General features: G+C 40.7%; 1 protein-coding gene across 1 annotated transcript; it reads left to right on the top strand.

The window, feature by feature from the left end:
- The first annotated feature begins 3186 nt into the window (after window positions 1–3186).
- MYCT1 (MYC target 1) lies at window positions 3187–15668 on the top strand. Its single transcript, XM_061626345.1, has 2 exons — window positions 3187–3346; window positions 12495–15668. The coding sequence occupies exons 1-2, from the start codon at window positions 3295–3297 to the stop codon at window positions 13022–13024; spliced, it is 582 nt and encodes a 193-aa protein (XP_061482329.1). The 5' UTR covers window positions 3187–3294; the 3' UTR covers window positions 13025–15668.
- Window positions 15669–15895: the final 227 nt, after the last annotated feature.

The following is a 15895-nucleotide window of genomic DNA, read 5'->3' on the forward strand; positions in this document are numbered from 1 at the left end:
AAATGCCTGGGAGAAGAGGAAAGTCTTGACCTGGTGCCGAAAAGACAACAGTGTTGGCACCAGGCGCACCTCGTCACAGAGATCATTCCATAATTTGGGGGCCACCACTGAGAAGGCCCTTTCCTTTGTTGCCAGACTCTCAGCTTCCCTCGGAGTAGGCACCCAGAGGAGGGCCTTAGATGTTGAGCGTAGTGTACAGGTCGGTTCATGTTGGGAGAGGCATTCCATCAGGAATTGTGGTCCTAAGCCATGTAAGGCTTTATAGGTCAAAACCAGCACCTTGAATCAAGCTCGGAAACATACAGGCAGCCAATGCAAGCAGGCCAGAATCAGTTTTATATGTTCGAACCATCTGGTCTGTGTTACCAATCTGGCTGCTGCATTTTGCACAAGCTGCAGCTTCCGAACCTTCTTCAAAGGCAGCCCCACATAGAGCGCATTACAGTAATCTAGCTTGGAGGTTACCAGAGCATGGACAACTGAAGCCAGGTTATCCCTGTCCAGATAGGGGCATAGCTGGGCCACCAACCTTAGTTGGTAGAAGGCACTCTGTGCCACTGAGGCTACCTGAGCCTCAGGTGACAGAGATGGTTCTAGGAGAACCCCCACGCTACAAACCTGCTCCTTCAGGGGGAGTGTAACCCCATCCAGGACAGGTTGGACATCCACCATCTGGTCAGAAGAACCACCCATTAGCAGCATCTCAGTCTTGTCTGGATTGAGCCTCAGTTTATTAGCCGTCATCCAGTCCATTGTCTCAGCCAGGCACCAGTTCAGCACATTGACAGCCTCACCTGAAGAAGATGAAAAGGAGAAATAGAGCCGTGTGTCATCAGCATACTGATGGCAATGCACTCCAAAGCTCCGGATGACCGCACCCAATGGTTTCATGTAGATGTTGAACAGCGTGGGGAACAGAACTGACCCATGTGGAACCCCATACTGGAGAGTCCAGGGTGCTGAGCAATGTTCCCCAAGCATCACCTTATGGAGCCGACCCACCAAGTAGGAGTGGAACCACCACCATGCAGTCGCTCCCACTCCCAACTCAGCCAGTCTTCCCAGAAGGATAACATGGTTGATAGTACTGAAAGCCGCTGAGAGATCAAGGAGAATCAACAAAGTCACACTCCCCCTGTCTCTCTCCCGACAGAGGTCATCATACAGGGCGACCAAGGCTGTTTCCATGCCAAAACCAGGCCTGAAGCCCAACTGAAATGGATTCAGATAATTGGTCTCATCCAAGAGTGTCTGGAGTTGGCCTGCCACCACTTGTTCAAGGACCTTGCCCAGGAAAGGAACATTTGCTACCGACCAATAGTTATTAAGATTTTCTGGGTCCAGGGAGGGTCTCTTCTGGAGTGGTCTCACTACCGCCTCTTTCAGGCAGCCAGGGACCACCCCCTCTCACAGAGAGGCATTAATCACTTCCCTGACCCAGCTGGCTGTTCCATCCCTGCTAGCTTTTATTAGCCAAGAAGGGCAAGGATCCAGCACTAACTAATGTGGAGATCTGCATTTTTTTAAAAAATGCATGCAAGGGAAGACCCATACCAGTGCTAGCGAAAGGTAGGCTCCACTTGATTCAGTGAATAATGCCATGCTCTTTATCCAGAGAAGTGGGAAAGTGGCCAGGAAGCAAGTCTGGGCATCCAGATTCCAGCAGGAACAAAAGTGAACACCTTTTTTTTATCCTTCTGTTCTTTTCCTTAGAGTTGGGAGAGGTCAAGTATCAGGGCCTAGCTAGCTTTGGTCCTTCTGGGACTTTGGCGGGATTGCAAATCAGACCTGATTCTCTCATTCTGTCTTCTTCTTTAGAGTAAGAAAGAAACAAGAATGATGAAGGTCTGATACTGATGGGAAGCCAACAGATTGGCTTCAACAAATTGGAGATGTACTGTCTTTTCCTTTAGAGAACAGTGTGCAAAATACATCTAAACGAACTTTTTTTAATGTACTCTTTATTGATAGCATTTTTATATTATTATTAAGATTTTTGCCTGCCCTTCATCCAAAGGTCACAACAGTTTTCAAGTACATCATTAAAAACAGTTAAAAAACACCTAAAATCACATCAAAAATAGGATGGGTCCTAAAAAGATACAAGGGCTAGGGTAAAAAGGTGCATCTTCAGCATTTGCCAAAAACTGTTCAGTGAAGTTGCCAGACACACCTCTGTGGGGAGGGAGTTCCACAACTTTGGGGCTGCCACAGAGAATGCCCTCTCCCAGGGCACCCGCCTGAGCTTCTGAGGATGGCAGAGCTACCAAAAGGACCCCCTCTGCAGATTTTACTCTAGAGGTCTGTAAGGAAGGAGGCAACCTTTGGGGGCCTAAGTCATTAGGGCCTTAAAACACCTATTAACAAGTTCTCTGGAAGGTGTTTATGTTTTCTTTAAAGCTATAATATTAAAAAGAACAACATAAACATAAACATCAATTAAAACAACATCAGAATAAAATTGGTAGTGGGTAGTGCCCAAGGTCTTGACAGCACTGAGCATGCTTTTTAAAACTGAGAAGCCTGGGAAAATAAGAAGGTCTTCACCCAGTGCCAAAAAAAACAGAGGTGAGCATGAGATGAGCATCTCTAGGGAGGGCATTTCAAAACTGGGGTGTCACCACTGAAAAGGCACTCCCCTTAGTTACCACCCACCCTACCTGATTTGGCAGGGCATCCAGAGAAGGGCCTCTGAAGATGACCTTTGGGACTGGGCTGGAATATATGGGAACAGACTATTGTTAGAGCTTTAAAGGGTCATACCAGAAGTGGACTGAGAAATGACAACAAAATAAACCTTTTTTTGTAAGTGCAGCACCACCCAAAGTATAAAAACCATTTAGGAATGTCCAGTCATTAATTCCTAAGGTACAAATTAGTACCACATGTGTGTGCTTTTGCATAGTAAGGAATGCCAGGTGAGACCCTCTGTGCACAGAAACACTGGAAAAAGGAAGGCAACTCTCCCCTTTATTTTAGCGATGAGTTGGATCCAACAACATGCAGAACACAAGGGGATGAAGTATTGTTCTTGGTTTATTCACTGTCTAGCCAAGGAAATGACGAGAAGGAAATTGTTCCCCGTCTCAGGAACCATGTGGCAATCTAAGATAAGGGAAACAGTTGCTAATTTGAGTATAAAAGCAGGAAATGTGATACACTGATTTCCTTTCATGCAAACAGAACAATCTGAGGGAATATGTAAGGGCGTTCTTTCCAAGTGAAATTTCTAACATACACCAAGTGTTCTGCTGTGGATATACCATTTTCATTATTTTGACAAGTTTGAATACTATGGATGCCAACAGTACTAGTTCTGAGAACTCATGGCCGATTAATTTTTGGAGTAAGTACATGTTAGTATGTTCTTTTTTAAAAACAAATGTGATATAGAACTATTTTCTATACCATATTCTCTATGAATTCTCTCTCTGGTGAGACAATAATGTTGTCCATTATATGATGTCTTTCCTATGTGTTCAACATACACTCTTGTTATATTTTACAGTAATAATGGGCATATCTGCAAACTTGGCAACCAAATATTTTAACATTGCTATCCCATTTTTCCTGCCAAGTTTCAGTAACTGTGCTCAACATCTGAATGAGAAAAATTATAGATTTGTTATTATTGTTCTGCATTGAGCTAATTATTGATGAAAGCATCAGCCAGTTATTAAGGCAACTTTGTATAGGTGTTGGAATAGATGAGGAATGTATCAGTTCCTTACTATTAAACTCCAAGGGAGTACAGAATTACTATAAGCCTCAGTTTCATTGGATAGATATAGCCCAATCCTGTAGAGAAGGTAATTAATTTCAAATGGCTGGAGGTGGTAAGACATCATAAACCTGGAAACTAGAAAGAATGCAATATTTTGAATTGTTTGGCTGGGTAGGCTGGGGCAAATTTTGTCAAATTCCTGGGCTTCATGTCGTCCTCATCACTCTACCATACACACATGGAGCTTCCATTTCTTTTTTAAACCTGAGGATATGGAAAAGGCACGGCCACTACCCTGTAGTAATAGTTCAGTGGTTCAGGTATTTCAGCTGCTTCACTGTTTAACATGCATTGTGAAAGGAAGGGGAACAGAATTAGGGGCTAAAATACTGGGGGAGTTGGTAGTAAAGCCTGCCCAGTATTTCCCTGACACGAATGGCCCTAATGCCATGTATCTGTTAAGTGTGAAGCTAGATGATGTAAAGAAACATGGCGGTGTGCTTCTACCATAAACTATGTTAACTGATGCTCCCATCCCAAGGAGGCAGTCGTTTGGGATCCTTATGTTTGTGGAATCCTTACTTCTCTGGTGGCATCCCTGTTTTGAGACAGTGCTTCCCCCATACTAAAGATTCTCCTTTATTCTGGATCTATGTGGGTGGAGTGGGGGGGGGAACCATAGCTCAGCGAGCTGGAACAATTTACTTCCTTGAGTGTGTGACTTATTGTGGCACAGTTTGAAAACTCCTATCCTAAAGGCACGGGAGTCTGTTTTTGTGTCAGAGGTGTCAACAGCAGCTGTGGTGATTTTGAGGGAGTTTCTGCAAATAAAGGCCATCACAAACCACCAGAAGACATGGAGCAAGCACAGTTTCTGCTCAATGTAAAGGTGTGCCTTATACGGTTCGAAGTAAAAATGTTGAGAACAGCTTCCACAGAATTTTTATCGAAAGTGGAATTCAATGTGAAATTGGACATATCTCTGCAGAGAACATCATAAGGAATTTTGAGGGAAGCAAAAAAGGTTTTCTTAAGGCTAGTGAAATTCCTCAGAGAAGTTTCACCTAACTCTGTCTGCCAGCAATATCACTGAAAAGAACCTCTATTTATATGGATTGGGGGGAGGACAGACCACTGCTTATTTTTTACAGTTATTTGTAGTGGCCCTGTTATTTTCTTTTCATACAAAAAGTTCAAAGCACCTGTTGAATTTCTGCTTGGCAAACCATCTATTAAATGTAAGGACCTTTCCAAGAAAACATGATGGCAACACTTTAAAAACTCTTAGTAGAATGTTCCTATCTCTCTCCTCATTCTACTGAATTGGTTTGTTATGATTAACCTAGCTATTTAAATAAATGGCATCATCCAAGGTGGGAGAGGATTCTTTTACAGCAATTAAGTTCATCTTTGTTTAGCATGTGCGTTTAAAAGTTGTGTGTCACCCTGCAATTTAAGAGGTGACAAAATCTCATTCATTGCATCTGCCTACCAGCAAAAGCTTTACCTGTTGAATTTTGCTTGTTATGTATCTGGTAAAGACACATGATCTTCACCAGATATATTGAAGCACTTATAAACTTCACAACCTTATGCTGGTTCAATTCAACTTGCAAGTACTCACAGAAGATCATAGCAAGCACTCACAGATCTGAGTTTATAGGGTTAGGATTAGGAAATAAATAAGCTGGAAGAGCACTGGCACTCTGTGTATGTGTGTGTGTGTATGCATGTGCATGGCTGTAAAGCAAGAGGGAAAATTATCAGCTTTGTATGTAGACCTTCTGAACATGTGCAATGTTCTTTTTTTTGTGTGAATAACAGCGTATGGAGTGCACCACTAGCAAATCTGAGTTTTATGGGCTTGAGCCAACCTTGGGAGCAAAACATACATGTTCAATAACATTTGGGGCCTTTAACACAGGCAATAGTAACAAAGCTGAAATATGTAGTGGGAGGAAAAATGTTCAGTATTAGCATCCTGTGTCATCATCATTATACCAATAAAAGAAAATAATCAGTCATTTTGATTGATACAGAAATCATAATATTGTAAATGTTCTGGAAATATTTATTCACATATGGTAGGAAAAGAGTTTATTTTATAAAGTAAAAATAAATAAATGCATGGCTTTCCTTCTCAACTACATCTTCCCCAATCATAAAGTCAAAGCTAAGATAGAGGAATGTGGAGTTTGTTGATCAAGTTTCTAATGCATTTGGCAAATATTATTGCAGGATATTTTGCTGATTGCTACTGCTGTTGAATTTCCTTTTTACTAAGGAACACCTGAAGCAACTTGGCTCCACATCAGGCATCACTCTTGCCAAACTTTGCAAGGCCATGCTAATTAGTGGCTGACCAACTACTGCAGGAAACTGGAACTTCCACTTAATTTAATTTTGAATATGAGCAAAAGTCATCAAGGCCCCTTGAAATGCAGCACCATTTCCCTAGGAGAGGTAGTTAGGTCTTGATGAGGTTATTGTACCTTTTTCTGCACAATTGCCTTCTGGAATTATCATTGTTATTATCAGCTATATTGCAAATAACAATTTATTCTTTATGGGGGAGAATAAGTAAGGGTAATGTTACACAAATAGCTGCACTATCACTTAAAAACTAGAGAAACATATCTAATAAAGATTGCTAAGATATGCTATGCAATTAGTTTATTTTTTTAAAAAAATCTTCCAAAATGATTTGGGCTTTGAAAGCTTTAAAGCCTTCCTTTGAGTATCTACTGAAATTCTAATTTTTTTTTTAATTCATGACAATTTTAATAAAAGCTACTTACCTTGTACATCTGGTATAGCACAGTGGGGAGGAGAGCCTGGCTGGGAGTCCAGAGTCTGTGAGTTCAAATCCCCACTCATGTCTCCTGGGTGTCAAGGGCCAGCTAAAGATCACCCCCACAGTGAGTGGCTCAGGGGTTATGTGCCCTGCCAGCTGTGCAGCCGTGGGCAAGCTACATAGTCCCAAGGAGCCCAGTTGCCCCCCAGGCTGGCAGTTGCAGACAAGGAAAGCGCTGGCTTGTGCAGCTGTGGCAAGCTGAGCAGGTCCTAGCCAGCTGGGGAGGACTAGCCTTAGAGGAAGGCAATGGTAAATACCCTCTGAATAGCGCTTTCCATGAAAACCCTATTCATAGGGTCGCCATAAGTCAGGATCGACTTGAAGGCAGTCCATTTCCATTTGTTTTGTATTCTAACTTTCTTCCAGCACAGAATTCACAGTAATACACACAGAGCTTGGAAGATTACTTTTAAAAAGTAATAAATTACAGTTACAGTTACATGGCCCCAAAAAGTAGTAATTACCGTTACAATTACAATTGCTCTGAAAGTAACTGATTACTTTACTTTTACTCAAAAGTAATTGCTACAATTACATTTTAGTTACTTAAAAAATGCCTACAAGGTGCTGGCCTTGGCTGCTGCACATCTAAATAGCCTAAAACAACATTAAAAATAAGCACACACACAGAGGGTAGTAGAATAATTTTTTTTATCCATAAGATTAACAGAATGGCATAACAGAATATCACATCCCCTCACCCCACCACCAGCAATGATGATACTCCAACACACATATTTTTTGTATATATATATTGCCTCCAGCTCTTTTCTCCTTCCACTCCTGTCAATTTTTAAACAATTGTTTTCTCCATGCCGTCTCACTCTCCACCTCCTCCCTCGTTGCCTCATACCCACCCAGAGAGCATGAGGGAAGAGCTGCACAGAAGCCCAGTTTGAGGCACATGATTTTCATCCACAAATCAGAGGAGCAGAAGACTTCCCCTGCTCCCCCCCAAGTAATGCACAAAAGTAATGCTGGAAACATTACAATTACTCCTCAAAAGTAATGAAGTTACTACTCATTCTATTACCAGCAAAAGGTAATGAAGTTACCCACTCGTTACTCAAAAAAGTAATAAATTACAAGTAATTCGTTACTTGTAACTAGTTACTTCCAAGCTCTGAATACACATTGTTTTTTCTTATATAGTTGAAGAAATGTTTTCAAATGCTCTAAGTTTTCAGTTATGTTTGTCATTTTATATGTGGGGGAGAAATGGAAGTGTAATGTTTATGTCAGATCCATTCCTTGATCCAGACCAGGATTCCAGAATGCTCTAGGCTAAGCTTATACCAGTCCACCCCCAGGATTTACAAGTAAGCAAACAAGAGGAAAAGGGAATACTTGAAGGCACTGTTGCCAATTTAGTGATTTTCCCGCTAAAGCTAGTGTTTAGGCACATGTCTGGTGGCAAATTTTCCTGTCTAGTGGTTAGTGGGAAATCTGGCGGATGTCAAACATTTTATGGTCAGAATCTGGCGGTCTTTACAAATACTTCAATTTCATTATTTTTCTCTCTAATGTATTTCATGAAACTGTCTAGCCAAAATCTAACCTTTTAACAGGTACATTTTCATTGATTACATTTCTGTTCCTATGTACAGTCTTGAAAATGCTACTTGACTATTGTTTCATTTCTGCTGTAAGCCATGGCTAGTTGGCTACCCTTTTGGTTTTAAATGATACCAGAGTAATGTACACAACACCACACAAGCCAGTAACAGAGAGGAGGATGGTTAAGTTAAGTCTCCAGATCCTCTGGTGTGCTTGCTTTTAAAGGTACAAAAACAAGGAGGTTCTTGCCAACTGGCTTACTGAGAAGGAAAACGTGCAGGCAAAGTGTGATGCAGCCTAAGCACCACCAACTCCTCCTCACAAACCACAGCCAGTTTCCACAGACTTGAGCAGAGGAGACATGATGATTAGGAAAGAACTAGAAGACTCAAAAATAAATGGTATGAGCATACACAGAGTGCACCTGTCTCACCAGTGATTTGTATTTAATAAGGTGATTCATCAACAGGTATCCTTTATATAAACAGTACATCTTATAATCATCACAGGAAAAGCCTGCGGGTTCAGGCCAAAAGCCCATCTAGTCCAGCATCCTGTTCTCAGAGGAGCCAAACTAACACACACAGAGAGCATTTTTAAATCTAAAAAAACTAGGAATGCAAACTTCCACACTTCTCTCATATCTAAATTTACTGCTCTCTCCACAGTAGTTTTCCCCCTTCCCCACAATGGTGGCTAGTACTTTTAAAATTCTATTGCCTACTTTGTTAAGCAATTCATCATAACCATGTTTCACAAAAATGTTATCAAACACAGTGCCTAGTGGGGTAAGGTGGATTTGGGGATGGGTCTGGTGGGGGGAAATCCTTGTTGGCAATACTGCTAGAAGGAAGATTGCCAGTCTGCATGGAACTGTAAGCTAGCAGCAAGTAACTCTGAAAGAAACCATCCTGTTCATCTAATAAGCATCACCTGAGGCCAGGTTCTTATGTCTAAGACTCTCAGGTCTTTGAACATAACACATTGAATTCCCAGGCATTTTCCCTGACCTATTCAGCTTCAGTAAGATGACTACGTGAGCCCTCAGACCACATCCTGGGACCTAATTTGTCTTTCTGTATCTAACACCATAGCAGAGTAGCCAGATGTACCTTTGAAGGGGTAACTTTTTGTACCATTAATACATTTTCAGAAAAGGGAATGTTGCCTAGTGTAGTTTGCCATGTTAGTGGTGCAGCGGGGGGGGGGGGGGAGATCTGAAACACCGTCTTCTGTGCAGGTGAAATTCTAGGAGCGCTGTCACTAACTGTGGAGCCAAAATGGCCAGCAGTTCAGAAAGAAGTGATTTGGCTGGCCTGCTCCTCTGACTTTGAGAGCAATGACTGGGGAAGTTTTTAACAGCATCTGCTAATATCAAGCTGCTCTTAAAAGGCACAGGGGAGAAGCCAGACACAAAAATGGGAAAACAACCCTAATTGGTGTTAAGTAGACTTTTGGTAGTAATGGTTGTGGTGTATTGGGCTTGGAAAAGTTACTTTTTTGAACTACAACTCCCATCAGCCCAATCCAGTGGCCATGCTGGCTGGGGCTGATGGGAGTTGTAGTTCAAAAAAGTAACTTTTCCAAGCTCTAAGGATATTGTTATGGGTTTGGGGTTGAGATGGATGATTTCTATGAGTCCCCTTCCAGCCTCTGATTTGGAACCTTGCACCTGGAGGTGAGAAATCTTCTCTGCTGGCCAGATCTCCCATTGTTACTCTAATAGAGTGGCCACGTGAGTTAATGGGCCTGCCAAGTGCCCATTAACTGGCAAAAGAGCCAGGAAGATCATATTGTTATTGAAGCTCTTCAGCAGAGCTCCCCCTTTCTGAGGCCAAGGAGAGGCTTGTGTTTTTGGGCAGAGTCTGAAAAAAGGCTGGGAACTGGAGGCAGGAGAGAGGCTGGCTCCCTACACCATGGCTTTAGGGTGCCTCCTGTAAGCCTAATGAAAAAGCAAGATATTGGACTGCTGATGCTTTGGATCCCTTCATCTTAAGCTCAGGTTGGAATGTGTGTGTCAATAAATAAACCATATTTCATAAAGATACCACAGCCTCCACTGACCTTTCCAAGGAAACTAAACCCCTGGGTGAGCCCTGGAAATCTCTCACTGCTCGGAGATTGGGGTGGCGTGCAACAATATTGTGAAAATAACACAGATCACCTTCCTACAAACTGAACTGGCCAAATATTTCTAAAGAAATACAGCAACACTGATACATACATATCCAAGCCTAGATGTAAAAGAAAGGAATGACTGGAAAGTCAAATATATTCAGACACAACAAAACACACACAGTTACGGTCAAAAATACATTGTTTATTGAGCTAGCCAGCTTAGTCTCAACAGTTTCTGTAGCTTTTTTTTCCACAAGGAAACCCTGTGAAGTGAATTGGTATGTAAGAACAGATATGTAAAGGTTCAGAAATCTCCTAAATGTGTTAAATTGCTGGTAATATTTTTCTTTTTTTTTTAATGGATTGTGTGTGGGTTTTTTGAAGACTATGATACTGAAGTTGATTTATTCGTGTAGATTTCCAGCAGAGGGCAATATAGTTATGCTCTCTGTATATTGACCATTCTAGAGAAATGCCAAAAAGAGTCCATGAGACTGTGACACACATTTGTTGGTTTTGTTAGACGTGCCAAGATTTATGATTTTTGTTGCAATAGACCAACACAGCTAGCTACCTCTCTGGAATCAGATTTAGTGATGTATGAAACCCTGCCATACTTATCTACACAGTTTTAGCTTCCCTGGAAATTCTTCCCATGCTTCAACTCAGAGGGCCAAATTAATTTACTTCAACTGTTTCAATAAGGCATATTTTCAAAAGCAATATTGTTCTTTCTGCCAGTTCAGTAGAACAACGTAATTTCTATGCAAACTTGATGTGTGTGAGGAAACATCACTGAACAATGGGATACAATCATGTTTTGGGTAGGGGGCATACTTCCTGTTGCTCCCTCTAGATCAGGGCTTCCCAAACTGTGGTCTATGGACCACCAGTAATCACCGAGCTTCCTTCAGGTAGTCAGTGACATGTCTGAGGATTTGTGGTTGAAGATGAGAGATGGCACATCCATCATATTAAATATTCATAATGATTTTAATTGTATTTTATTGCTTCCTTTATTTATTGTAATTTTATTTATTTATTTACTATTTAATTTGTATCCCACCCTTCCTCCCAGCAGGAGCCCAGGGCGGCAAACAAAGCACTAGAAACACTTTAAAACATCATAAAAACAGATCTTAAAATACATTAAAACAAAACAGTGCAAAAAACATTTTAAAAAACAACTTTAAAAAAAGGTTAAAAACATTATTAAAAAACATATTAAGCAATTCTAACACAGACGCAGACTGGGATAGGTCTCAACATAAAAGGCTTGTTGAAAGAGGAAAGTCTTCAAAAGGCGCCGAAAAGATAGCAGAGATTGTTACAAATTGTAACACAAAAACTACAATGTATTTTGTGTTATAAATACAAAATTGTATTATATTATTTCTCTTTTATGAGAAATAAAAGGATTAACATACAAATTAAAATACAATTAAAATCATACAGCATCTTGCACAGCATATTACAATTGCTACAAAAGGCAGAAAAATCATTAAGTGATCCACCAAGACCCTCAGCAATTTTAAAATGGTCATGGGGGGAGGAGTTTGGGACTACTGCTTTAGCAGTGCGGTACTGTTAGCATGAGGCTTTGGCAATGATGAGTTTCTTCACTCCAGTATTTTCTATAGAGATTTAAAAAATCCTATGCAGATTATGAGAGCCAGTTTGGTGTAGTGGTTAAGGTATTGGATATAGCCTGGGAGATCAAGGTTCGAATCCCCACATAGCCATGAAGTTCACTGGGTGACCTTGGGCCAGTCACTGCCTCTTAGCCTCAGAGGAAGGCAATGGGAAACCCCCTCTGAATACTGCTTACCATGAAAACCCTATTCATAGGGTCGCCATAAATCAGAATCGACTTGAAGGCAGTCCATACAGATTATACATATAATGAAGTTTGTGAACAGTACTACACACAAAACTCTTATTTTCATAAGTGATATTTAATGTGAAAGCTGACCACTAAGATTACGCAAAACTGCAGTGTGATAAATCCTATACCGTGTTCAGTCTACACCGGTCTGCAGTACTAAACATACTTAAAAGCCCATTTGATTCAGAAGGATTTACCACTGATTAAACATGCTTATGATTGCATTGCATGTGAGAAGTGCAACCTCCATTGATATATGAAGTAACACTTAAATCCTCCCACACATTTTTGTAAATATGTCATATTTTTCATTGAATGTATGATAAATAACTACACTGTTTTTTGTTTTGTTTTAGATCAAATAATAATAGCATTTTCCGTTTCTATGGTCATTGGACTTGTCATTGGAGGCGTAATCTGGGCTTTGCTGACTTGCCTGTCTAGTCGCAGAGCTAGTGCACATATTTCCCAATGGAGCACCTCATCCTCTAGCCGGCGTTCCAGAGCTTCTCATGGATGCGCTGCCAACAGGCCAGGATTTTATCGTAACAGCAGCTGTGAACGCCGCAGTAACCTCAGCTTGGCCAGCCTTACCTTCCAAAGGCAAGCTTCCTTAGAGCAGGCCAACTCCTTCCCAAGGAAATCAAGTTTCCGGGCATCCACATTTCATCCCTTTTTGCAGTGTCCCCCACTTCCTGTAGAAACTGAAAGTCAGCTGATTACACTGGTACCAACCAGCACCACCACAACTCTTACTGGGAGCACCACCAATAGCTTATCTCGTCCAGAATTCCACTGGTCTAATAATAGTCTCCGTGTCTGCAACTCAACACAAACACCACCTCCTGCCTATGACTCTATTATCAAGGCTTTTCCCGACTCTTGACTTCGATTCTTGGTAGTGTGTATGTAGAAAGAATTTCAGTTCTGTGACATGCTGTGGGCTCTGAAGATACTTGTGAAGTCTGCCATAGCAGAAAGGACTTATAGTGCTGTGATACAGATTTGATAGAGTGAAACTTTGATGTCTTTCAACTGCAACAGCCTTTCTTGTGCCATTCACATTCGTCTGCAGTATCACCATGAATTTATATTTGCATTGTAACCATTGCCTTTAGTTTAGACACAAACTTTATTCAGTCTAACAAACTGATACGTTACTGAAGCCACAAAGCTAAAAATAGATATCCGTGTAGATATCCTTCAGTTAACTATACACACAATTATGTCATTATTATTTAGGTTTTTTTTCTTTTTGAAGCATTTTCCCCTGGGAGTCTTGATTTATAAACATTTTTCACCTATTGCTTGTTCATCAGTTGGTAATACTGTGATATGATTGCAAGATCTACAGGAATTCTTCAGCAGATGTTAAGGTTTAGAATGGTTTAGTATTTGTGTTTTCTATCAGCTAAGGTCTTTATGTTTTAAGGTTTTGAAATGACAAAAAGCCTGGAGGTCTTATTCACAGATCTTCCATGCCACATGTATTTTGGCTCTCACATCCAGTACTATGAGAAATGGTACAGCATTTTTGTTACCCCCTTTGTGCATGAGAAGCTGTATTCGACAGTTTTCCTTCCCTGTAATAATCCTCATTGCATGTATGTCAGGGGCAAGTTGGTAGTGTGGGCAGCTGTGCCTGAATAAGGTCTGTGCATCTTTGACCATGGAACTTTTTGCTCAGTCACTGGAGCTGGAGGTGGGGCCAGAGCATAAACTCAAGAAAATGAGTTATTTCCAGAGCTTGGAAGATTACTTTTAAAAAGTAATAAATTACAGTTACAGTTACATGGCCCCAAAAAGTAGTAATTACCGTTACAGTTACAATTGCTCTGAAAGTAACTGATTACTTTACTTTTACTCAAAAGTAATTGCTACAATTACATTTTAGTTACTTTAAAAAAATGCCTACAAGGTGCTGGCCTTGGCTGCTGCACATCTAAATAGCCTAAAACAACATTAAAAATAAGCACACACACAGAGGGTAGTAGAATAATTTTTTTTATCCATAAGATTAACAGAATGGCATAACAGAATCTCACATCCCTTCACCCCACCACCAGCAATGATGATACTCCAACACACATATTTTTTGTATATATATATTGCCTCCAGCTCTTTTCTCCTTCCACTCCTGTCAATTTTTAAACAATTGTTTTCTCCATGCCGTCTCACTCTCCACCTCCTCCCTCGTTGCCTCATACCCACCCAGAGAGCATGAGGGAAGAGCGACGCTGCACAGAAGCCCAGTTTGAGGCACATGATTTTCATCCACAAATCAGAGGAGCAGAAGACTTCCCCTGCTCCCCCCCAAGTAATGCACAAAAGTAATGCTGGAAACATTACAATTACTCCTCAAAAGTAATGAAGTTACTACTCATTCTATTACAAGCAAAAGGTAATGAAGTTACCCACTCATTACTCAAAAAAGTAATAAATTACAAGTAATTCGTTACTTGTAACTAGTTACTTCCAAGCTCTGGTTATTTCAACAGTAGCAATAACTCCCTGCATAAGGCAAATCCAAGACATTTTGATGCCTTGCTCTGGTGTCCTAGCATGCATTAATTGACACTTTCAGCATACCCAGTTATAAAAGTATGCTGGTTTTTACTGAAAACAATCCCATCTGTTCTCAGTATTTGGCAACCAGATCTCATGTATGACTTTTATTTTTAAAAAAATATTCTGGCAACTGGCCCAGAGTTTAAAACCTCCAGGCAGGTCATTTTTTTTTCCTGATAGATGTTCATAGTCCTCTGCTCAGTCATTTAAGAAATTATGCAAGACACCCATCCTACGTGGAAATAAATCTAATTAAGTTTGATGGGGCTTACATTGTATGGGCACAGGATTAGATAATTAATGGAGGCAGCATCCCAAAATTCAATAATTTCTCAGAATATATGCAGAAGATTATAGCATTTGTCTTCCTTCTCAGGAGGTTCTTCTTACCCAGTCTTCCATATCTTCTGGGACATTTACCATCATTTGGTGACTTCCTGTTTTGGCAAAAATTACACCCTAGCAATCCTATCCTTGCATTTTCTGCTGTTACCAAGTATTTAAAGTCCCTGTGTACACTGTGTAATTGCAAAACAGAAGATAAATTATTTGCATATTCCAGAGAAGCAGCAAAGGGGAATGTGTGAGCTGAACTCCCTGTATCTACATGGAAGATGGGGAACATGTGGTCTTCCAGACATTGTTAGACACCAACTCTCATCAGCCCTATCCAGTGTGGACAATGGTCAGGGAAGATGAGAGTTTAGTCTAGAAAGCCACAGGTCTCACTTCCCTACCTTACACTTATGGGACATGTAAGATAGGATAGATGCATATATGTTGATTCTCCTGATGAGGATCCCAGTCATATTCCCAGCAAAGATATGTTCATGTTCCTATCCTCACATGAGACCAGAAAGCATGAGGAGAAGTATATGGAAGTAATGCTTCCTCTTTAATTGTAAAAAGTGCTGGTGTTTTGATTAGGATGTTGCTATCAATTCACATAATGTTAGATTCTGAACTGGTTTCAGTACAAACTAATGCTTGTAGAGTGTCAGAGCTCACCGTTATTATTAGTGTACTTAGCAATAAGTTGCAGAAATGAAAAAAAACAGAGCTTTTAATTCTGGTTCTATTGCTGGCAGAGATCAACAGAATTGCTCAGAAGAGAATAGTGAACAAGATTTCCTCCATTATGTATGACTAAGCCTGCAATCCAAAGCACATTTACCTTGGATTCAGGTAA

Source organism: Rhineura floridana, chromosome 4 (assembly GCF_030035675.1).
Source record: "Rhineura floridana isolate rRhiFlo1 chromosome 4, rRhiFlo1.hap2, whole genome shotgun sequence".
In the NCBI taxonomy this organism is placed as follows: Eukaryota; Metazoa; Chordata; class Lepidosauria; order Squamata; family Rhineuridae; genus Rhineura; species Rhineura floridana.

Excerpts from the sequence above, each read along its gene's own strand:
- MYCT1 (XM_061626345.1), top strand. The coding sequence starts at position 3,295 with ATGGATGCCAACAGTACTAGTTCTGAGAACTCATGGCCGATTAATTTT. Across the intron at positions 3,347-12,494 it reads ATGGCCGATTAATTTTTGGA|ATCAAATAATAATAGCATTT; the intron begins GTAAGTACATGT and ends GTTTTGTTTTAG.